At 43.7% G+C, this 25,736-nt stretch overlaps 1 protein-coding gene across 1 annotated transcript in view; it reads right to left on the minus strand.

Moving 5' to 3' along the window:
- The window catches only part of Rac1 (Rac family small GTPase 1), a 27,558-nt gene extending 4,568 nt beyond the window's left edge, over positions 1-22,990 (minus strand). Inside the window, exons 1-3 of the mRNA XM_008824077.3 lie at positions 22,699-22,990; positions 10,571-10,642; positions 6,317-6,434 (exon numbers count right to left, since the gene is read on the minus strand). Coding sequence (XP_008822299.1) covers positions 6,317-6,434; positions 10,571-10,642; positions 22,699-22,733 — 225 coding nt within the window. The 5' untranslated portion in view covers positions 22,734-22,990. The remainder of the gene's footprint in view (positions 1-6,316; positions 6,435-10,570; positions 10,643-22,698) is intronic.
- Between the last annotated feature and the right edge of the window lie 2,746 nt (positions 22,991-25,736).

Below are 25,736 nucleotides of genomic sequence, written 5' to 3' on the forward strand. Positions count from 1 at the left end.
ATCTGAATTTGATAATGAAATTAGCATTTTTTTGTTAGGGATTTGAAATACTACCTATTAACATACCATTTGTTTAAGTATAAAAAGAATCATGAGCATCTTAACAAGAACCCATCTGAAGTGCACTTTGAAATTCTTTCTCAGAGCTCTAAAGATGCTGGTTCCAGTTACAAATCTTGCTGCCATCAAGAGGAGTGGGATCAGTCCTGTGCACTGTGCAGCAGCTGGAGCACACCCACAATGCCTGGAACTTCTCATCCAGGCTGGATTTGACGTGAATTTCATGCTAGATCAAAGAATCCGCAAACACTACGATGATCAGAGGAAGTCAGCCTTATATTTTGCCGTTTCAAATGGTGACCTCTCCTCAGTTAAGTTGCTTTTGGGTGCTGGAGCTCTGCCCAATCAAGACCCAGTTAACTGCCTGCAGATAGCTCTCAGGATGGGCAACTATGAGCTGATAAGTCTGCTACTGAGACATGGGGCCAATGTCAATTACTTCTGCAGGGTTAACCCTTTGCATTTTCCATCAGCACTGCAATATACATTGAAAGATGAAGTCATGCTCAGGATGCTGTTGAATTATGGGTATGACACTAAGCGATGCTTTGATTGTCCCCATGGGGACAAAGTCCATCATTTCTGTACATTTGAAGGCTGGACACCCACAGTTATTAAAGATACTATGGTAAGCCCACAGTGTTGGTGGTATGACCTAAGCAATCATCTGAGGCCTTGGGATATAGCAATAGACATAATTTGCCCTTGGAAAGACTCATGCTGGGAAGACTCTAGCATGATATATATGAGAAAGTAACTAAACCCAACAGTGGAAAGAGAAACAGCACAGAAACAATTCAGAGGAAAAAGTGACTTTAGTTAGAAATATCAGAAAGGTTCTCAGACTTGATCTTAGCCAAAAGACCGAGAAGCAAAGGAAGGTTCTCAAATTCAACATGAGCAAATTTTTGTTTGTTGAGACAGGGTCTCCTGGTAGCCCCAGCTGGCCTGGAACTCCCTATGTAGACCAGGCTGGCCTCCATCTCACAGAGATCCGCCTGCTTCTGCCTCTCGAGTGCTGGAATTAAAGGCATGCGACACCAAGCCTGGCTTCTACTTTCTTTTTTTAATAGAGGGATTCTGTCCTTTTTGACTAGGACATATACATGGTAGAGAAAAGGCAGGACTACAAGAAACTGGACAATGAGTAAGAAAACAAGCTCTGGGGGGGAGCACAGGCCACTCCGCCTGCTTCTGCCTCTCGAGTGCTGGAATTAAAGGCATGCGACACCAAGCCTGGCTTCTACTTTCTTTTTTTAATAGAGGGATTCTGTCCTTTTTGACTAGGACATATACATGGTAGAGAAAAGGCAGGACTACAAGAAACTGGACAATGAGTAAGAAAACAAGCTCTGGGGGGGAGCCCAGGCCACTGGGAGTCCCCAGTACTGATAGCTTTACCTCAGCCCCATTCCTGTCACTCTCTCAGACCATGCTGGGGAAAGGAGACCACCAGGAAATAAAAGATCACTTCAGGGGGCTGGAGAGATGGCTTAGCCAGTTAAAAGCACTGGCAGCTCTTGTAGAGGGCCCAGGTTTGGTTCCTAGCTCCCACATGGTGGCTACCAGCCACCTGAAACTCCAGTTCCAGAGGATCCAACACCCTCTTCTGACCTTCTAGGGGATTGTACACACAGGTGCAGTTATATACATGTAGGCAATACATTCATACACATAAAAAACAATAAAGTAGGCCAGGCGTGGTGGCGCACGCCTTTAATACCAGCACTCGGGAAGTAGAGACAGGCGGATCGATCCTCTTTGAGTTCAAGGCCAGCCTGGTCTACAGAGTGAGTTCCAGGCAGCTGGAGCTACAGGGAGACCCTGTCTTAAATAATAATAAAATAAAATATTTTTTAAAAAGATCATACTGAATAAAACAAGTTGGGCATGGTGGCACAGGCCACCTTTGATCCCAGCATTCTTAGAGGCAAAGGGAGATGGATCTCTGTGAGTTCTAGGCCAGCCTGGGCTGCACAGTGAGACTCTGTCTCTGAAAGAAGAACCTGCTGGAGATGGCTCCACAGTTAAAAGGAAGCAGAGGAGGAGTTGTCAACAACTGCAGCCAGATGTGGTGATTTATACCAGTAATCCCCACTTTCAGGAGGCTGAAACAAGATCACTGCAAGTTCTAGGCCACCCTAGGCTACAGAATGAGACCGTCTCAAAGGAACAACCAAAGGAAGTGCTATCTCTTTGTAGAGTGCCCCAAATAAATAATCCTCCACCTGGCTCTTTAGCAGTGGGGGGTGGAGTCTTGAATGAGCCATATAAACAGGCCTACAGCCCAAGGAGCCAAAATCAGAACCCTGTGCCATCCAGCAGACAACAGAATAAGGTGCCAGCCTAGAACTCTCAGGTCTACTCCTCTTGATAGGACAGTACTACCCCAAGGAATCAACCTTCCAGGCACTGGTATTTGGGCATTTGGGGCCTGTCCAAGTTATCAAGCTAACTTCCTTATCTTAGGCAGTCTCAGCAGGCGTTTAACTGCCAGCTACACGCTCTTTGCCTCTGTGCTCCTAACTCCTCCACATACCCAGACTGGCACATGTCAGATTATCAAGCATCATGTCCTACTCTCTTCTTGCTACCCATGGTCATTTTGAGAGGAAACCACCCACCTGTTATACACAGACAGGATACAACAAGCTCAAGTCTTAAAGTCCTGAAAGGACAACAGCCACTTTGATTTCAGGCCTCACACTACTGCTTTAATCTGGGAAGAGGCACCTTACTTAGCAGTGCTCTTCAGTATACAGTGGGATTCCTGCCAAATCACCTTTGACTCTCTAAGAGTGACTCCCCAAGAGAAAATGGCCTCTCCCTACTCTGTAACCACTGAGTCACAATAGAGAGCCTCTCATTTCTGAGAAATGATACCACACCTTTCCAGACACATCCACTGCACTGTATATACTAATTGTTTTCTTTTTGGGGGGTGGGGTCTTTTTGAAACAGGGTCTCCCTATAGCCCCAGCTGGCCTTGAACTCGCTATGTAGACCAGGCTGACCTTGAACTCAAGAGAGATTCGCCTGCCTCTGCCTCCTAAGTGCTGGGACTACAGGCGTGTGCCACCATGTCCGGCCTAATTATTATGCTTTAAAATCCACCTAAACCTGGAATTAAACAATACCCATTTGATATAGAAGAGTTTCCACAGATACTGAAGAATTGAAATAATTTGTGATTGTGGGCTGATTTTTAAATACTTAAAGCATGGTCAATTTTTAGCAAGAGGTTAACTGAAAAACCACCCAATTCAAACCTTCCATTTTTTGGTCTTTATTTAATGTTATTAACTGAAATTCAGCTAAAGCCCAATTAACAAAAACCTACAGCTCAAATAGATTGTATTTGGTAACACTTCCAGCAAGAAACAAAATGTATACAATGATGACTATAGAGAAAAAGTGTGCCTCATAAGTTTTGAACCATCACTACCTAAACAGAAAGTTCATTTCATGTATATAAAGAGCTGAGTACACTAGAACTAAATCCTGACAGTCACACTCCATTCTAAGACAAAGCAAGGGTCAAGTAGGTTCTAACTGTCCTGCCAGTCAGGGTTCAACTCAAAGCCTGCCTTTCTCTAAGCTATCTCTCCCTGATCCCAGCCCAAACCCCTCAGTCAACAGCCAGGGGTGTTGGACAGTGCACACAGCAGTGATACTCATCTGGGCAAAACCTAGGAGCCTTGATCCATCAGTAAGAAAGGAGCTGAAAAGGCATGGTGGTGCACATCTTTTGTTAAGGTTCAGATATCCCCGCCCCCTCACCAACAGGGTCTCAAGGACTTCTCAAGCTCCTGAGAAAAGGGAACCGAGCTGATAAGCACCCTGGTCTTTGAAGTCAAGAAAAGCAGACTTTTCTCCACTGTTTGGCCAACAGAGCAGGCTTCCCCTTTGATCTCTAAAGAGAACAGGTTTTAACAGTCCAGCTCCTGTCATCCCCCCATCCCCCCAACTTTAAAAAAAAAAAAACAAAAAACCATCTTCCCACCTTCTGCAGGAAGCAGAAGCCTCCCCCTATAAAAGACCCCAGGGCAGACATTTTCCCTGCCCGGAAGGGAATCTGTCCCATGTGTTCCTTTGCTAATAAACTATTCCAATGGTTTCATCTGTGTCCTGGTGCTTTCCCCCTATCAATTCTAGCCATTCGTTCTCTGGCTACTTTTTACCTATCACCTTTAATCCCAGCACTCCAGAGGTAGAGGCAGGCGGATCTCTGAGTTCAAGACCAGTCTGGTCTACATATTGAGTTCTAGGCCAGAAGGGGCTACAGGGAGACTGTCTCAAAAAGACCAAAAAAGAAAAAAAAAGGGAGCTGAATAGTAGCTAACACTGGGGGGTGTGGGATGCTCCAGGACAGTGTGTGCACAATATGGATTGTTTTTGAGACAGGGTCTCATTATACAGACCAGGCTTGCAGTGATCTGACGGAGATTCACTTGCCTCTGCTGGACTGGGATTACAGGATGAGCTACCACACCTTGCCAGACATGCACTCACTCATCCTAGAGAGAAACAGGCAGAGGCCTGAGGTTCACAGATAGGTGGCAAGTACCTTTACCCTACCCTTTCCTCCTTTGGTTATACAGCTAGGAAGGAGGGGGACAGGACCTGCACCCAAGGAATTTGCTCTTTCATGAATATGAAAAGCTTACCTTAACTAGTCAGTCATTTTATCTCCAAAACTGTTCTAAAATATGCCTTAAAAATTTTGCCAGGCGTGTTCAAGGACAGCTGGGGCTACAGGAAGACCTTGTCTCAAAAAGACCCCCACCCCCACCCCAAAAAAAGTTTTTTGCCATGCTGGGAACTGAATAAAGGTAGGAAAACATGATACCACTGAGCCACTTCCTTGGCCCTGAAATACACTTCTTAAAATGCAGAGCAAGCTGGGCAGCACTTGAGAGGCAGAGGCAGGCGGATCTCTGTGAGTTTGAGGCCAGCCTGGTCTCCATAGTGAATCCAGGCCAGCTGGGGCTACAGGGAGACCCTGTCTCAAAAAGAAGAAGAAAAAAAAAAAAAAAAAGCAGAGCAAGCATGTATTAGAGAAACAAATGAACCTAGGCAAAGTTCTGTGAGATCAAGGCCAGCCTGGTCTACATAGCTTAAGTTCCAAGCTAGCTGGGACTAAGTCTCAAAAAAACCAAAACAAGCCCCACCCCCAAAGCAAATGACACATGAAAGACAACTAGCTGCTCTGAGCCCTGCCACTATCTTCCATGTACCCAGTCTTGCCAACTACTACTATAATCATTTAGTTCTCACACAGAAGCAAAAGGTATCTAATAAGTTCCCTGGCTGGACACAATACAAGAATTTTACAAATAAAACCTCAATTTATACTAAAAAGATGTCCAACTGAAGCCAAAAACTATAGAAAAAAGATACTAAGCTGGGCATAGTGGCTCACACCACACCTTTAATCCCAGCACTCTGGAGGCAGAAGCAGATAGATCTCTGGTTAATTCCAGGACAGTCAGGACTACAAATAGAAAGATCCAGCATCAAAAAAAAAAGGGGGGGGGGGGCTAAATCCTGAGATTAATTACGGATCCAGTTTAAAGAAACTTTTTTTGTTTTGAGACAGGGTCTCATGTATTTCAGTCTGGCCAGAAACTCACTATGTAGTCAAAGATGACCTGAGTTCTGGTCTTCCTGCCTCTACCCTGATTATAGGCATGAGCCACCATACCCTGTTTATGGGGTGCCAGGGATCAAACTCAAGACTGTACATGCTGGGCAAGCATAATATCAACTGGGCTACATCCCCAGCCCAAGAAACCTTAGTAACTGCTTAATTTTTTTGAGACAAGGTCTCATGCTATAGCACAGGCTCATCTCAAACACGTGGCAATGCTTCCTGGGCCTCCCAAGTGCTGGCATGACAGGTGTGACACACCAGGCCCAACCTAACTGCTTGATTTTCTGATTTAAGACCATCCCAAAGCAAGCCATCTTCAAAGTAAGTGCTGCTAAAAATGGCTTTGCAAAACAGAAATCAGACAGTACCTGTTCTGTGTGGTTGTCCTAAAACTAAATGAAAGAATTTAAAATGCAAAGGGCTGAATAACTGGTTATATTAAAAAACTAAAATTCTGGCTTTCAATGAAGGGGCTATTTAATACTGAAGTACCTTTACTTACTGTAACCACACACCCATCATGGCAACACAAGCAAAGCTGTGGGCATAACTCAAGAATTATATGTTCCATGGGACACGTTAAATATCAGGTGCAAGCCTTACTGTTTGCGGATAGGAGAGGGGGCGCAATCTGTCATAATCTTCTTGTCCAGCTGTATCCCATAAGCCCAGATTCACTGGTTTTCCATCTACCATAACATTGGCAGAATAGTTGTCGAAACTGTAGAAGAAGATAAGAAAAGGTTAGTCATAGACAACCTAGGACCTGAGTCACTGTCCCAGCAACTTTCCAGAGGTATGTTTCCAAGGAAGAGATCAGCCTGCAGGCTGCCAGGCCAGTCAGAAAAGTACACAGGGAACCAACCGAACAACCTGAAAGACAAGCAACAAAGGGCAAGCTACTAAACTCAACTGAAACAAACGAAAACACAAAAATAAAACAAATTTTGCCTTTACTAAACAAAAAGGTTTTGTTCTCCAGGAGAAAAGAAAGTGTAGAATGAGTCCCTCCTCCAAATTCCTCTTGCCAAGTTCTTTGTGTATGTAATTTCCTCATCTATAACAAGTGTTCTTTGGTAAAGTCTGGGTCACATGTACCTACAACCAAAGTGCAGCAGTAACACAAAACATACCTGATCTGAGAAAATGAGATCCCTGACCATGTAAATGTAGCTTAAATTAGTCATAATCTCAAATACACAAATTAGTTAATTACAGAAAGAGGCAACCCAGAAAGGCCTACTGGCTAACAAGAGGAAAATAGGCTGATAGAAAAGCACTACTGGCAGGTGTGCTGGAGCACGCCTTTGAACAGCACTCAGGAGGCAGAGACAGGCAGATTCTCTGTGAGATAAGAGGCCAGCCTGGTCTACATCGTTAGTTCTAGGTCAACTGAGGCTACAGAGAGACCTTGTCTCAAAAAAAGTGCTACTGATAGGTGGTCATGGCAGTACATGTGGCTGTAATCACAACACTCAGGATAGGCTGAGGCATGAGGATCACTGAGAGTTCAAGGTTGACCAGACCATGCTACAGGCCAAGACCTTGTTTCAAGACAAAACAAACCAAAAAACATCAATTTTAAGGTAAAAGTATTAAGGTTAAGGATTCATTTTTATGTATTTGTAGTATTTAAAATTACAGGGCTTTGACTATTAAGAACAGAATCAAAGTTTAAGTGAGTTCTAATGTGATCTATAGAAGGTAATGACCAAACCAGCTTTTGTTAAGAAAATGTTTAACCAGGTATGGTAGTATACAGCTATAATCTCAACACTTAGGAAGCCGAGGTAAGAGGGTCAAGAATTGAAGGCCAACCTTGGCTACATAGTGAGACACCAGTGGAGAAGATGAAATAGATGCTTGCTTTATGCACTACCAAAAATGAAGAGAAAAACTTTAACCACAATTCTATAAATAAGACAATTCTTGCTTTATTTAAGTACCAATGGTTTCCTCAAGCTCCACATAACTCAGGAGTGGGAGGGGTAGAATTATTTATATTTAAACATTAAAACTTCAGAACCAGGGTTTAGCTCAAAGATAGAGCACTTGGCACACACATTCAAGACCCTGGGTTCCAGCCTAGCACCAAATGAAAGGAAGCAGGTGGTGTTTATAGAAGGTTAGACAATACCCTAAGTTCAAGACAAAAATGAGAGATGGTAGACTGAGTATTTATAAGAAGTTCCACCAGTAGAGGCTGGAGAGTTGGCTCAACGGTTAAGAAACTGACTGTTGCAGAAGACCCAGGCTCAAACCCCAGCACCCACATGGCAGCTAACAGCTGTCTGTAACTCCAGTTCCAGGGGATCCGACAGCCTCTTCTGTCTTCCAGGCATCGCACAACACGAGTGCACTTACCTATATGCAGACAATACATGCATACACATAAAATTAAATACTTGAAAAAAATATATATAAAGAAGCTCCACCAGTATGAAGAATTTTCAATAAAAAGAACCAAAAGATTTTGGCATGCAGTTCACGGAAGGCTTTGGACAGATACGCTTCAAGACTCTACCTTTACAACAGGGCATGGTGGCGCATGCCTTTAATCCCAGCACTCCAGAGGTAGAGGCTGGGGGAATCTTTGTGAGTTCAAGGCCAGCCTGGTCTATATAGTGAGTTCCAGGATAGCTGGTGCTACAGGGAGACTCTGTCTCAAAAACAGACCAAAAAAACTGCCAAAAAACAAAAAAACAAGACTACCCTTACTAATGATCAGAAATGTAAACAATGAGGTCGTTTTCATCCCACACTAATCAGGCTCTACCAGGTGCAGCTGGCAGTCATAGACAAAATTTCAAACAGCATTTTGGGAACAAAAGTTTAGTATCTTTTTTAAAAATAGTTGGCACCGGGGTATTGTAAAATTTGGACTTTTGGAGTTTTTGTTTTTCTAAGGGTGTCACTGTATAACCCTGGATGGCCTAAAACTCACTATGCAGACCAGGCTAGCCTTGAACTCAAGAGATCTGCTTGCCTCTGCCTCCTGCGTGCAAATTTTGGATTTTCTCAGATTATAAGGGGGAAAAAATTACATATATATATATATATATATATGGCTATATTGGTAAAGACCAAGTATAAATATCAAATTTATTTATTTAGTTAGGTAGTTTTTTTGGGTCTTTTTGAGACAGGGTCTCCCTGTAGTCCCAGCTGGCCTGGAACACAGAGATCCACCTGCCTCTGCCTCCAGAGTGATGGGATTAAAAGCATGTGCCACCATGCCCAGCCTCAATTTATTTTTATATGCTTCTCAAGCACATACACAATCTAGAGGCAAATTGTTTGAATTTTGATCATTACTGACTGTGTATATGTGTATGTAGATGTGTGTAAGTGAGGGTACACCTGTGTGGAGATCAGAGGACAACTTTCAAAAACCAGTTCTCCCTTTCCATCCACTACGAGTGGGTTCTTGGGATTAAACTCAGGTCATCTGGCTTGCGTGGCAAGCACTTACTCTTTATTTGCTAAGCTGTCTTGTCCTGGAGGTGATTTTTACACCATTTATAATGTATATATGAAGTTGGAAGTGGTGGTGCATGACTTTAATCCAAGCACTCAGTAAGCAGAAGCAAATAGATCTCTATGAGTTAAGAGATGGATTTCAGTGGGAAATGTATGAAATTAAAATAGAAGAGGCCAGCCTGGTCTATATAGCAAGTTTCATGCCAACCAGAACTACATAGTGAGACCCTGTCTCAAAAAAATAGACATAGCCAGGCGTGGTGGCACATGCCTTTGCTCCCAGCCCTTGGGAGACAGAGGCAGGGGAATCACCTCTGTGAGTCCAGGCCAGCTGGGGCCATAGGAAGACCCTATCTCAAAAAGACTTAAAAAACAAAACAAAACAAAAAACAGGCAAAAAAAATAGTGGTTTTAAAAATTTTAACTTTGAAATTTTTTATTTGACACAATTCAGTTCTAGTTATCTGTCGTGTGTACAAAGGCATGTGTAATGGCATTAACATAGCACAGTAATTCAAAAAAAAGAGGGGCCAAGAATCTCAGTGCATCAGTTAGGACCTCAAAGTTAAGACTCTTCAATGACTTTATTCTCTGTATACACATAGATAAGGACAATCCTCTATCATAAACAGAAAGTTTCTGCTTACACGTTTTAAACTTACAGGACATTTCAGGGAGCACTTAGTGATGTGCTGTGTCAAGTGGGGCACGACTGAAGGGCTTGTTCTCCCCCAGGTTTGCAGCCACAGTGGCAAAGGAAGACAGTTATGAGGATAGGGCACATTGCAGCCACAGGGTGGAGCTTTATGAAGCTCTCAGTAACCCATCATCAGAAAAGCACTTTCTCCCTCCACCTGATTTTGCTGCCCATAGGGAATGAGCAGCCCAAGTCCTCCCCACACCTACACCCTAGCCTCAACCCCATAGCCCTGTAACAATGAGGTGGAACCAACCGATGACTTTGCAAAAGGCCAATGGAAACCTAATGTAACTCCACACTCCAGTACCAGAGCCCAATCATTGGAGCACATGCTGCCAAGGACTTTCTTTGCTCAGGCTCCTTTGCTCCAGCTCTTGCTTTCTTTACATTATCCAGCCTCTGTAATTCAGTTAAATTTCTATTACTTCCTGAATGTCAACAGGAAAACCAGGAATATTGGTTTATTCCCTCATAAGAAAATAAAGGAAACTGTACTTTAAACTGGCTTTTATTTTTAAAGTTCCAAATTCCTAACAATTATATTCTAGTCAATGTTAAGAGAGGAAAATAAACATGGATCAGTTAATGTAAGGATCAACAAGGGCTTTAGAGCCAAACAAACAGCCTAAGAAATCAGAACAGCAGCAGGCTAGGTTGGCTCCCGGCCTGAGACTTACACAGTGGGGATGTATTCTCCAGGGAACGCATTGGTTGTGTAGCTGATGAGCAGGCACGTTTTACCTACAGCTCTAAAGGGAGAGAAGAAAAGCTGCTTAGTCAACATGAATGCAATCATAGTTTTCATGACTCTGCTACAATTTCTAGAAAAACCAAGAAATACCCATACCACATTCCTACGAGTCAACATTTCTGTAACATTTAAACACCACACACATTTTTATCTTAAAATTCTAAAACAAATTAGGATTCCTCAGAAAGGCAGATTCAGAAACCACCACTGTAAGCATTTGGCATCAGGACCAGCAGTCAAGAAATACATGTGAAGAACAAGATTCAGAGAACATTTTAAAGTGGCTTCTTAGCTGACCATCTATTGAGGCCCTTCACAAAGCATACTGATACTAACCTGTAAAGACGGTGGCCTCTGCAACTACCTGTTACTTTCTCAGCTATGCTTTAGTCACTGCCTAAGTGGCACAATTCTCCAACTCCTATCCCCTCCCTAAGTCTTCCCTGTAACCAGCAGTGACTATTATCAGGACTGAACAGTCAACCAGCCCCTGGCTCTCATTCATCTGTATGCACCTGTCACTTCCCCACCCCAAATCTTACTGCAAGCTTTCAAAGCAGGAGCTAGCACCATCCATCCTAAGCATGTTAATCAGTGCTCAGGGATAGAATAAACTCTTCAAGCAGGTGCAAAGAGAAAGTAAAGGAAGCCCATAGAAGCAAAACTAAGTTACAGATCATACTGTGTTATCACCAGCTTACCCTTGGGCAGAAGTTACGGTAGTGGCTGAAGGCACCCAACCACTTGAGAATTTTGAGAATATACCTAAAAGTGTGACAAGTTTTACAACATTCCCTAACTGACTTAGGGGTTTCTGAGTCCCCAGCATCCTCAAGACTCAGTTCATCAAATGTTCTCTACAATAAGCCCAGCTCCATGTTGTCTTCTGTTAGTTTACCAAGGTCAAGATGGCACAGTGGTATTGATTTGCCACCGTAAATAATTTTCAACATGAAGATGGTGAGCTGCCTTTTTTTTTCATTTTTCTTCCCGTTGTGTAGGGCTAAGGTAGAGAGGTAGGGTACTGGCCCACTCAGTCTTGCCAATATACTTGTTTTACTGTAACATTGTAAAAGGCTTATTAAAAGTTGGAACTGCCCACCACAAAGAGCTCACTATCAAACATTACATCACCAGGAGGTAACTCCAATTCCTAAAGGCTTTCTCAACAGAAATGACTCACCGAACATGCATCTTGTGAAAGTCTTAGAATGTCACAACAAACCTGCATGAGCAAAAGCCTAAGATCCAGAGTGAGGGGTCTGGATTTGAAATCCAACTCTGTAATTTTTTTTTATTTTCTGGCACATTTTAACTTCCTTTTATGCCTTAGTTTCTTACATGTAAAATTATGCAAAATTTCTCTTTCCCCAAACTACAGAGTGCATTCATTGAACTGCAATTTATCACAAGTGTGTACTACGTGAAGAAAGGCACTCGCTAGAGACACTGCAGTGAACAGGACCTCAGGAAAAGCTGAGAGCAGAGCAGTGGCTCAGGTCTGTCATTTCAGCACTTGAGGGCTGAGACAGGTCTCCAGGTCACCAGGGCTGCACAGCGAGTCCCTCTACAACTAGGGCTACATGGTAAGACTCTAGTTCAAACCAACAAAAAAGAAGAGCTGAATTGTGAAGGGAAGGGAGTAAAGGAAACATGGAGATGTGAACATAATGGAGATGTCATAATGAAACCTCTTACTTGGTATAATTAATATATAATAAAATTTAAGACGTTCAGCTGGAGGAAGGCTGGAGAGATGGCTCAGCAGTTAAGAACACTGGCAGTTAAGAGCACTGGCAGAGGACCCAGGTTTGGTTCCCAGCACCTACATGGTGGCTCACAACTATCGGTAACTCCAGTTCCAGGGGATCTGTCCCCTTCTTCTGGCCTCTGTGGTTACTACATACACAGTATACTTACATACATGCACACACAAAATTCATACATATAAAAATAAAATTTTTAAATTTCAGCTGGAACTACAGCTCAGTGGCAGAATGCCTGACTAGGATGCACAGATTCTGTGTTCAAACTCCAGAACTTTGAAGTAAATAGTAAATAAAGCTATAAAGCTCCTTTTCCTGAATCTGAGGCATCACTTATCACCACCACCATCCCCACCAGTACACTTATCAAGCCTAACTACCATTGAGCTCTATCCCCACCTAAAAGTATCATTTTTTTAAAGGTTCATTTGGGAAAAAAAAATCTGGTATTAACTGAGAATTTTGTTTTGTTAAGATGCCTCACTGCATAGCCTTGTTGGCCTTAAACTCACTATGTAAAACCAGGCTGGACTTGAACTTGTGGAGATGCTCTTATCTCTGCTTCCTCAGTGCTGGAATTATAGGTCTGAGTATATGGCTGAGAATTTACTTATCAATCATTACTGACTATAGTTTATGTTCTATAAAACAGGACTGAAGGGCAGGTCAGTTGGTTAGAGTGTTTGCCTAGCATGAAAAGTCCTGGGTTTGCTTCCCAGCACTGAATAAAACCAGGCAGGGTAGCATATGTCTGCAATCCTGGTACCAAAGTAGAAGCAGACAGGATCAAAGTCAAGGTATTCCTTGGCTGTATAACAAGTCCAGTCTGGGCTACGTGAGACCCTGTCTCCATAAGCTTTACACTAAATTCTTCTAAATCTTTCATTTTTTGAAACACACAAATAAATAAATAAATAAATAAATAAAAAAATGCAGCACTGAGCGCCTTGCACACTCAGGGTCTTAACGTTACAGCCTCAACCCAGGGCTCCGAGCCTTAGGTGATATGCAGGACTTTGGTATGGTACTGCAAAAGGTTTTCTTCCTGCGTTTTCCCTCACTCCATACAAACATGCCACCATTTGAAACATGAAAGAAACCGCAGAAGCTCAGCTTTGCCTTCTGGTTTCTTATTCTCGGGAAGCAAGGGCAATTTGTTGTAAACACATTTACTGGGACTACAGGCGTGCGCTACCATGCCTGGCTGAAAAATATTTTAATTTTATTATTTTATGTCTAAGTGTTTTGCCTACATGTTAAGTGCACTGTGTGCAGTGCCTGTGGAGGCCAGAAGAGGGCGCAGGATCCCCTGGAACTGGAGTTATGGACAGCTGTTAGCTGCCATATGGGTGCTGGGAACCAAACCTGGGTACTCTAGAAGAGCAGCCTTAAATGCTGGGCCATCTCTCTGGGCCCCTTAACTAAATTCTTTTTAAAAATTTTATTTATCAATTTTATTTTCTGTGTATGAGTGTATTGCTAAGCATACCTGTGTCCTGAAATGCCCACAGAGGTCAGAAGATGGTGTTGGATCCCCTGGAACTGGAGTTACGGGCAACTGTTAACCACCATGTGGTGCTAGAAATCAAACCTGGGTTCTCTGCAAGAGCAGCCAGTGCTCTGAATTGCTGAGCCATCTCTCCAGTCCCTTAACTAAATTCTTAAAAAAATTTAGCAGGGCATGTTGGCGCAGGCCTTTAATTCCAGCACTTGGGAGGCAGAGGCAGGTGAATCTCTGTAAGTTTGAGGCCAGCCTGGTCTATCCCTACAACTCATTAAGTAGAGCAGGCTGGCCTCAATCTCACAGAGATCCTAAGTGCTGGGATTAAAGACATGTGCAACTACACCCATCTTAAATTCTTTATTAATAAGTGGATTTATCATTTCTTGTAAACAACATGGCATAAAGCAACTCTAGAAGACAAAAGTCAACATATATACTAGGGGAAGTAAAAGATGTATCCACATGGAGAGTAGAAGCCACAGGCATGACTGATGCTGCTATGGTTTCTAGAAGTTACAATTTGCTCTGGAATTTTTCAAATTTATATATCTAAGTGCTCACTTCAGCTTCTATTTAATCCTTGAAAGATATTGTAACTCTAGAAACTGAGCATGGTCTGCTGGAAGAATGTTCCTGTCAGTTCCAAATGGGATCTTCCCCTAGCTCATGACAGCACAATTTTTTTTAACCTATCTGCACTTCCCCTGCCCTATCCTGTGGAAAAGACCAAGATTAGACAGTAACTTATGTTCCTACTGCAAGCTTTACTATCCCTTTAAGAGAACTTTATCCCATCCCCTCCACTTTGACCAACCTGAGTACTGCTTCCTGAAATGTACAAACCAAACCTTAAGACACACAATCAATACTCTGGAAACTGACAATTTCCTCACATTAAAAAAAAAAAAAAAAAAGTATGTAAGGGGGCTGGAGAGATGGCTCAGTGGTTAAGAGCATTGGCTGCTCTTGCAGAGGACCAAGGTTTGGTTCCCAGCACCCATTCACATGGTGGGTAACAGCTACCCATAACTGGTTCTAGGGGATCCGATACCTCTTCTGACCTCTATGGGCATTGCATGCATGAGTACACTCATTACATACAGGCAAAACACATAAAATCAAAATAAATTATTTAAAAAAAAATATGTAACAGAGGCAGGTGGATCTCTGTGCGTCCAAGGCCAGCCTGGTCTATATAGTGAGTTCCAGGCCAGCTGGGGCTACAGGGAGACCCTGTCTCAAAAAGACCAAAAAAAAAAAAAAAAAAGTAAGAGGGCTGGAGAGATGGCTCGGTGGTTAGGAACACTGGCTACTCTTGCAGGGGACCTGGTTCTGTTCCCAGTACCCACAAAGCAGCTAACAACTGTCCGTAATTCCAGTGGTATACACACATACATGCAGGCAAAACACTCATACACATAAAATAAAAATACTTTAAAAAAATTTTTAAAAGAAGGTATGTAAGAAAATTGGGTCTGTCATTCCAGCACTTGGGAGCCTAAAGAGGACTGCTGCAATTTCAAGACCAACCCTGGGCTACACAGAAAAATCTTGTCCAAAGAGGGAGAGTGAGTGACAGAGAGCTCCATCTACAAGCTGTACCACAGTGGTAGAGAGCTTGCACAAGACTCTGGATTCCAGCACCACAGAAGAAAGGAGGGGAAGGGAAGAAAGGGGGTAATGGGAGGTGGATCTAAGAAGCATAAAGTATCCTTGTAATGCTATTAAAGACAAAAAACCACACTCTACCAATGACAACTGTACACCAAATGCAGATCAAGTAATGTCTAAACACAAATCTTACAAGTTAGAACACAGTGGAAACATGACTATTAAGGCCAAGTGTGGTGGTGCACACCTGTTATCCTGTGGTACCTGTTATCCCAGCACTTGAGAGGCAAGAAAAATCAGGAGTTCAAGGTTAACCTTGGGTACCTAGGGAGTTGGAGGCCAACCTAGGTTATGAGACCCTGTCTCAAAAACAAAACAAAAGCCAGAAATGTGATTTTTTTAGGTCTTTTTGAAACAGGGTCTCCCTGTAGCCCCAGCTGACCTTGAACTCACAGAGATCTGCCTGCCTCTGTCTCCTGAGTGCTGGGATTAAAGGTGTGTGCCACCACGCCCCGCCCAGAATTGTGACTTTTAAGTGTAAAATAAGTACTCGGGACTAGGTAGCTGGTTCAGTTGGTAAAGTACCTACTGAAAAAGCATAGAGTTTAGATCCCCAGGCCCACATAAAAGCTGGGTGCAGCAATGCATCTGAACCCAGGTCTGAGGGGAGGGAGCATGCAGAGAAAGACAGATTCCCAAAGTTCACTGGTCAGCCAGTCTAGCCACACTGGTGAGCTCCATGTTCATTCAGTAAGAGACCCTATCTCAAAAAATAAGGTAGATGCTGAGAGACATAGGCATGGTGGCATACACCTTTAATCCCAGTACTCAGGAAGCAGCCACAGCCAGTTTCATCTCAGTGAATTCCAAGCCAGCCAGGGCTATAGGGAGACATTATCATAATACAAAAACAAACACACAAAAAAGAAATATATATGTATATTCTCATTCTCTCTCTCTACTTGAACAAATGAAAGACCTCAAAAAGAACAACCTTGATATACTGAGAAATAGGTATGAAGAATCTGTAACAGTATGCACAGAAAAATATATGAACCAGCAAGAGTAGTTCAGTGCAATGAAAGCAAACCACAACCCCATCAAGTTGGGGCTGGAATCAAGTTGGGGCTCAGTGGTGAACAGCACTGGCTGCTCTTGCAGAGGACCCAGGTTTGGTTCCTAGCACATGGTGGGTAACAACCATCTATAACTCCAGTCCAGACACTCAACGCCCTCTTCTGGCCTCCATGGGCATTGCATGTACATGATGCCCATACATACATGCACAATTTTTTAAAAAAATCTTCAAAACTCTCAAATTTACAAACTGAGTATTCCACAACCAATGTGCAGAGAAAGCCATTACTACCATTAAAGGCTTTCAAAAAGTTAAGATTCTACACAAAGTTTCTCAAACACTCAAGGACAAAAGACACTACACAGAACAGAGCTGAAGCTTCAAGCAGGCGTTATTCTAGACCACCCTTCTAGAATCATCAAATTCATTCTGGTGTAGTAAGGGATCCGAGGCGCTCTTCTGGCTTCTGTGAGCATGACATGAACATGGTACACTTAAATACATGCAGGAAAAAATTGATATACATAAAATAAAAATAATCAAATAAATACAGACAAGACTATTGGGGTCTATCCCTGGCACCACAAAAATACATAAACATCAAACTGTACACTGTCCCATTCCTCTCAAAATCAACTCTATTAAACCCTCTGATAATGCTGATTACAGAGTCTAGGTGACTAGGTACATGGGTATAATTCTTTCCACTTTTCTATATTTGAAATTTTCTGTATCTGATGACATATGGTAACTGCACTGGCAGCAGGATTCCTGATAAAACATCTCCTTTCTAGGGAGATTGCAATTAGGAGATAAAGCTACCCAGCTACAGAAAGGAGAGAAAGTAAACCAGAAGACTGGATGACTAACATCGACATGGTACAGATAGAAGGGTTCTAAAAGTAGATCCCTGCTATCCTTTGACCTTCCCCAATCCCAAGCTTTTAGGAATACTGTCATTTTTAATGTATTTATTTATTGAGGTCCAGAAGATCAGACTGAGGAACTTGTGTGTGCTAGGCAAGTACTCTATCATTTAGCTCTAGATCCAGCCCTATCATTTAAATTTTTTGAAACAAGCATTCTGTATAATTTTACCAAACAAAATCAGTCTCATACTAAATGTAAACTTGGAAGCCAGTGCAGAATTCAAATATCATAATAATAGCTCAAAACGACAGTAGTGCATAGCAGTGCATGGTGGCACACATCTTTAATCCCAGCTCTCAGGAGGCAGAGGCAGACAGATGGATCTCTGTGAACGTGAGGCCAGCTTGGTCTACATGGTGAGTTCCAGGTCAGCTAGGGCTACAGGGAGACCCTGTCTCAAAACACAAAACCAAACCACCCGGAGATCATACCCAGCACCCACGTCAGGTGGCCCAAAACTGCCTGTAACTCTAGCTCCAAAGAATCCAACTCCCTCTTCTGGCCTCCATGGTACTTGTGCATGCATGCATACACACACACACACACACACACACACACACACACACACACACACACACTAATCAATACATAAATAACAACAAAAAAACATTGGGCAAGTTGTGCTGGCATATCCCTGAAATCCCATCATTCAGGAGGTACAGGCAGGAGGATAGAGAGAGGACAGAGTTGGGTAGGGACTTATTATTAGCTCAAGGGTAGAGCACTTGCCTACCAAATGCAAGGCCCCAGGTTCAGTCCATAGGACCAGGGAGAAAAAAGAGAAAAGGCAAGTACGCATGAGGGAGTGCAAGAGCACTAGCTCAGTGTGGCTCAGAACACGCGATCCGTGTCCAAAATAAACACATGGGTCCTGTTTTCAGGGAAGACTATTTACAATAAACTTTAAGTCTTATCTTGTATTTTATATCCAAAACCTATTAAAGTACACAAAGACTAACCCACCAGAAGAATACAGGATGATGACACAGTTTATAACTGTGATTTCTCAGGATAACTTTTTTATGTGTATGAGTCTATTGCCTGCATGCATGTTAGTGCACCTGTTTTTTGTTTTGTTTTGTTTTTTCCCTTGGTCTTTCTGAAACAGGGTTTCTCCCTAGCCCCAGTTGGCCTGGAACTCATTATGTAGACCAGGCTGGCCTTGAATTTAGAGATCCGCCTGCCTCTGCCTCCCAAGTGCTGGGACTACAGGCAAGCACCACCATGCCTGGCTGTGCACCTGTGTTTTGCAACACCCTTGGAAGTCAGAAGAGGGCATCAGATCCACAGGATCAGACTGGAGTTACAGACTGTTGTTGGCTGCCATGTGGATGCTGGGATTCAAACCTGGGTCTTCTGGAAGAACAGCCAATGCTCTTAACCGCTGAGCCATCTCTCCAGTCCTCAAAACTTTCTTTTTTAAAAGCATGGCACGACACAGGTGCACTTACATACATGCAGGCAGTACACTCATACACGTAAAATAAAAATAAAATATTTAAAAAAGACAGTTCAACTACACCATCAGTTACTGGATAAAAAGTAGAAAACTATTGGCATGAAAAATGATGCATCTAGACTTTTCTAAACTAATATTTGCTATCCATCACCCCTCAAAGTAATACAGCTTCCATCCTAGTCAACATCAATGTCAAATACAGTAGTGAAAATCGACTGAGGGCAGAGAGCTGGCTCAGGGGGTAAGGATATTTGCCATACAAGTCTGATGACCTGGGTTCAATCCCATGGTAGAAGGAAAGAACTAACTCTGATCTCCACAATTTCAACATGGCTCGAGAGCCCCACACAGACAGATAGATGTAAAAATAATGAATTTTCTTTTTTTGGAGGGCAGGGGACAGAGTCTCCCTGTAGCTACAGCTGACCTGGAACTTGCTATGGAGACCAGGCTGGCCTCAATCTCAAAGAGATTCACCTGCCTCTGCCTCCCAGTGCCGGGATTAGAAACATGGACCACTAAGCCTAGCTGAGGTTTTCATTTTTAAGTAGAGATTCAAGGCCAGCAACTTTATTTTTATGTCTAATATTCTTCAGAGACCCTCACAGTAAAAAAAACAGCAATAATACCATCAACAATAAGAGGCTGATGAGTATAGCTCAGTGGTAGGGTATTTACCTAACACAGAGATGAAGTACTAGGCTGCAAAAACGTAAATAAAAAGCCCAGTTAACAATGGTAAGCAGCACTAAGCTCTCAGCAAGGGGCCAGGCACTTAGGAGCCTCTTCATATTGAGCATCTTGTTTAACTTTCCCTTGAGGCACTTCTCCTAGGGGATGAATGATAGGCTCAGGGGTACTCACTGCAGGAATGTGAAGGGAGAAACCAGATCCCACAGTGGGAATTCAACAAGTATTTGACTACTTAAAAAAAAAAAAAAAAAAAAAAAAAAAGCCCAGCACAAGGCCCTGGGTTCCAGCTCCAGTACAGGAGGAGAAAAGTAGATGATGGGGAGGGAGGGGGCAAGGATTTTATCAAAACACCTTATCTGCATATATGAAATTCTCAATATATTTTTTTTTTTAAAGTAGATGTCAATTTAGTATTGCTACATCTGTTGGTTGAGCCTGTGGTGTGGTGGTGCACCCCTTTAATCCCAGCATTTAGGAGACAGAGGCAGGTGGATCTCTGATAGAGACTAGCCTGGTCTACATAACAAATTCCAGGCCAGTTGGGGCTACAGGGAGGCCCTGTCTTGTTGATGCACAAGTCAGAAATTTTCAAAAACTATGGGGTTTGTATTGGATTAGAAGCAATTTACTTTTTTTTTTTTTTTTTGGTTTTTTTGAAGCAGGGTCTCCCTGTGGCCCCAGCTGTCCTGGAACTCACTATGTAGACCAGGCTGGCCTTGAACTTACAAAGATCTGCCTGTCTCTGCCTCCCAAGTGCTGGGACTACAGGCATGCCACCATGCCGGGCGCCATTTACTTTAAAAAAAAAATACATTTCTTATTAATTGATTGAGAATTTCTTATATATATTTTGGTCACATTCACTCCCTCACCAACCCCCAATAGATCCAGTCCTACCCAATTTTTTTTTTTAAGGCTCACTGTGTTCAATTTGTTTTGTCCATATACTCAAGGGTGTGGGGCCATCCACTAGAACTTGGTGGACCAGGGGCCACACCCTTAAAGAAAACAGAATCTTCCCCACAAGCCATCAACAATAGTCAAAAGCTCCTCAGCTAGGGGTGAGGGCTGTGATCCCCTCCCCACTCCAAGGTAGAATATGTACTGGCTGGACCTTGGGCAGGCAACCACAGCTGCTGTTGAGTACAGCAGTTCTGTCATGTCCAGAAGACATGGTTTCCCTCTGGTACCCCCAACCTCTAACTCTACGATCTTTCAACCTCTTCCTCAATGGTCCCTGAACCTTGGGGGGTTGTGGATAGCATAGATGTCCCAGCAATTTAACTTTTTAAAAACTTGTTATTGTAGTGGTTGTTCACAATCCACAAATTGCTGATGCAACATTTTCAGCTTTCAAAGGAAGTTTCAGAAAACTTTCAAAAGTTCCTAAGACAAGGTAGTATGTTTAGTTAATTCACTATGCTAAAGAATCAAAACTTCCCTTAAGCAGGCCAGGTGGCCCACACCCATAATCCCAAGACTTGGGAGGCTTCTTCGGAAGAATTACCATTGAGGACCAAGCTGGAAGGCAAACCAGAATTACTTATGATTTATACTGTCTCCAAAACAAAACAAAACTTCACTTAGACAGCTTTCACTATCAAACTAACTGAACAATTGTTTTTCAAGCAACAAAATAAAGCTTTCTTTTAGGTTAAAGAAAAGTAGTACATCATCGAGTGTGGCACGCCCTTTAATCCCAACACACCAGGGGCTGAGATGGGAGGCCAGCCTGGCCTACATAGCTGGGGCTACAGGGAGACCCTGTATCAAAAAAACAAAAAATGCAACAACAACAACCAGACATATTCCTAATGAAATTAAACAAAAATTTTACTTAGGATACATTGACTTATTAACATTACATGTTAATAAGACTTCACATTTATGAGAAAAATTCCCACAGCCTAACACCTTATAAAAAAATACTGTGCTGTACGGCTAAAATTAGTTGCAGGAAAAATTCCCAATATCTAAAGTAGATTTATCTAAATAAACTGAAAAAAAAATCTGTAAATGAATTTAGGAGTCTTCATGGAAACCAGTGCTAATGGCAAACTTAGAAGTTGTTAACCAAAACTTATGTGAGTCCAGAACAGAACTCTTCCTTCTACAGAACTTGAAAATGTACCAGTTGCATTCTGAATTTAACGAAACTGGTAGTAATCTCCCCAGTTGAACACCAACCTATTCAAACAATGCTGAGACCCGCGATTTTGCTCCTATTACACTGAGATTCTTGTTTCTATGGGAGGGAAAAAAAAAAAAAAAAAAAAACTGCATAAGACCAGTCTTGTCTTCCTCCAGGGCCTGTGGCCACCACGGGCAGTCATGAAAAGAACTGCCTCGAGTCACAGGGAGCTGGTTCTGCTACATCCATGCCTAACCTAACTTCAGCGAAGGCTAATTTACTTAAAAAAAAAAAAAAAATGACCACACCATGATCAGTGAACAGTTTTCATCACACCCGCTCCTTCAGCTAGCATTCCAATAACTTTCTCCGCGGAAAGTACGAAAACGATCATTTTTATAAAGATCCTTAAAAAGTCGAAACAACCGAGGCGTTGCTAAGTTTCGGATCACCCCGGTGCAAACATAAATGGACTAGGATAGCCTTGAAGGTCTTTTTCTACTCCAGTTCTCGACGGGGTGGAGGGTGGAGGGAATCCAGAGGTCAATGAAGAAACTAGACTTCCTTTTTCCAAGGAAAAAGCAAAAATTTCCAAACCAACCTCGTCTACGTGCCAACTAGGGCAGGGCGACGGGCAGTGTCCGGCCCGGGAAGGAGGAGGGTGGAGTTCATTTTTCCCTCCGGTCCGCTCACCCGAGGCCCTTCCCCGCCCCAACCAAAAAGCCGGAACCAGGCCCAGGAGGGTGGGAGGCCCGCGCCCCCAGGAAACCGAGCACGCGATTTACGCAAGCCCGAGGCTTTTCGGGCCTGCTGTGGCCAGATCCCGCCCGCCCCCGACCCCCCACCCCGAGCCCGGTCGCCCCGGCGCGGTCGTGCACTCACCCGTCTCCCACCACCACACACTTGATGGCCTGCATCTGGGCCGCTCCGTGGGCCGCAGCGGCGGCGGCCGGTCTCTGAGGCGGGAAGCGGAGGGCTCGGGAAACGCCGGGAGGACGGGCGCTAGGCGGCGGGCGGCAGGGTGCGGAGTGCCGGGACCGCTGTCCACGCTGCCAGGCACTAGGCGGACTGGAAGGCGAAGCACAGCAGCAGCCACCACCCAAAGCTGAGGAAAACTGCAGAGAAACAGGAAATGGCCGCTCCACTCACATCCGGCCTCCCCTCCCCCCTCCCCCTGTGCTGAGGACGCCGCTCCCAGGCTCCGGGCGGGGCCGCTCCCTCCCGGGCGGCTCCTGGGGTTCCACGGGGCTTCGGGAACGCTCGGCGACGCTCGGAAGCACTCGGTTCCAGCCCGCGAGCGCGCCTAGGGAGGCCGAGGGGCGGGGCGTCCGCCATCTTGGCGCGCTAGCGGGCCCAGGCGTGGTCAAGCTCAGAGGGGGGCTCTACCTTCAGGGTTCGGCCCTCTGTTACGGCCACACTCGCTCAAGTCCACATTTGCCCATGCTGTGGAAAGGTCCATGATCTCTCTCTTTTTTAATGTGATAACTACGATGTCATGGCATAATGTCCTTCCAGATATTTGGCATCCATACGGAAGTAGGGCGTGGTGGTCCACTCCCCTAATTAAACAGTTGGGAAATAAATGGAAGCAGAAGGATCCTCCAGGTCAGAGACATCCTCAGGTATGTAACAAGTGCAAGGCCAGCCTGTACTACTATGAGACAAAAATGAAAAGGGTCTGGGGATATAGCCCAGTTAGTAGAATGCTTGCCTAGCATGCACAAAATCCTGGGCTCCAGACCCAGCACAGCATAACCAACCCCACCGTGGTGATGCACACCCGAATCCAGCATTTAGGCAGTGGAAACCGGAGGCTCCTGCCCAAGGTGGAAGTCATCCTCAAATACATATGTAGTTCAAGGCCCAGACTGGGCTACATAAGACCTTGTTTCAAAGGGAGGATAAGGAAGAGGATGTAGCTCAATTGGTAGAGTGCTTGCCTAGTACGTGTGAAACCCCAGGTTTGATCCTCAGCACCTCATAAACCAAGTGTGGTGATCCATACCTCTAATCGTAGCATTGGACAGACAGAAGTAGAAAAAGCAGAAGTCCATCGTCACACTGCAGAGTTCAAGACCAGCCCAAGGCTAAAATGAGATTTTCAAAAAGGAAACCTAAATAAATATAAAACTATAAAGAAGGAAAAGAACATATACCATACTATTAAAATGAAATAATGTGAATAAAGGGCAAGGAAAAAGGAGAATCTTTTTAAAAGGTTGCTGGAGCTGGAGAGATGGTTAAGAGAACCTACTGCACTAGCAGAGGACCCAGGTTCAGTTCCCAGCACCCACATGGTAGCTAATAACGATCTATAACTCCAGTTCCAGGATCCATCGCCCTCTACTGGCCTCCACAGACATTGCATGACACAGGTGCACTTATATACATGCAGGCAAAATACTCATAAAAATAAATACATTTTTTAAAAAGAATATAATTTGGCCAGACATCGTGGCGCAAGCACATCTTTAATCCTAGCACTCAGGAGGCAGAGGCAAGTGGATCTTTGTGAATTCAAGGCCAGCCTGGTCTACATAGTGAGTTCCAGGACAGCTGGGGCTATAGGGAGACCCTGTTTCAAAAAGACCAGAGAGAGAGAGAGAGAGAGAGAGGGAGAGAGAGAAAGGGAAAGACAGTTCACAGAGCTGGACAGATGGCGCAGCACTGGCTGCTCTTGCCGAGGACCCTGGTTCGATTCCCTGCACCACATGGCAACTAATACAGCTAATAACTATCTATAACTCCAGTTCCAGGGAATCCAACACTCTCTTCTGACCTTTCTGGGCATTGTGCTACACGGTGCACTTACATGCACATAGGCAACATACTAGACATAAAAATAATAAAGTATTGCCAAGCATGGTGGCACATGCCTTTAATCCCAGCACTCGGGAGGCAGAGGCAGGTGGATCTCTGTGAGTTCAATGCCAGCCTGGTCTCCATAGTGAATCCAGGCCAGCTGTAGCTGCAGGGAGACCCTGTCTCAAAAAGACCAATAATAATAATAATAATAAAGTATTTTTTAAAAGAAAAGAAAACTTTCCCAGGGAACTTGTCTATCTTGCACTAAAATTACAGGCAAACCACCACATCCACCTGGGATTGATGTGGGTCCTGGGGACCTGAATGTTGGTCCTCATGCTTGCCTGGCAAGTGCTTTACCCATTGAGCCATCCCCCAGTGCTTGATACTTCATTTTGGTTTTGTGATAGGGATCCTATCCAGGGCTTTTTCCTGTGTTCAATCGCTGACCCACATTCCCAGTCAGATTTTTTTTTTTTTAACTTCAAAAAGCAAAAGCAAAAAAAAAAAAAATTCAATAGGAAGTTGAAATATCAGAGCCACACATGCTGACACACACCTTCAGTCCCAGCACTCCTTGGAAGCAGAGGCAGGCAGATCTCTGTGAGATTGAAGCTAGCCTGGTCTATATAGCAAGTTCCAGACCAGCCAGGGCTACAGAGTAAGACCTTGTATCAAAAATAAATAAATAAACAAAAAGTTGAAATATCAGACTGTGGAAATCTCTCAGAAGACTTATAAGTTATGTAAACATGGAAAAGAGGAAAATGAGACCATTACAGAACCAGACCAGGGACTAGAGAGATAGCTCAGAGGTTAAGAGCACTTGCTGTTCTTGTAGAGGACCTGAGTTTGGTTCCCAGCACCACCAGGCAGGTCACAATCTCCTGGAACTTCAACCCCAGGGGATCTAATACCTCTAGCCTTCTCAGGCACCTGCACTCATGTGCACATACCCCACATAATTAAAAATAAATTTTAAGGGGCTGAAAAGATGGCTCATCAGTTAAGAGTACTGGCTTCTCTTGCAAAGGACCCAGGTTCTTGCAAAGAACCTGGGTTCAGTTCCCAGCACCTACATGGCTGCATGGCAGCTAACAACCATCTGTATGTAA

The sequence above is a fragment of the Nannospalax galili genome, unplaced genomic scaffold (genome assembly GCF_000622305.1).
Source record: "Nannospalax galili isolate Female #2095 unplaced genomic scaffold, S.galili_v1.0 scaffold809, whole genome shotgun sequence".
NCBI lineage: Eukaryota > Metazoa > Chordata > Mammalia > Rodentia > Spalacidae > Nannospalax > Nannospalax galili.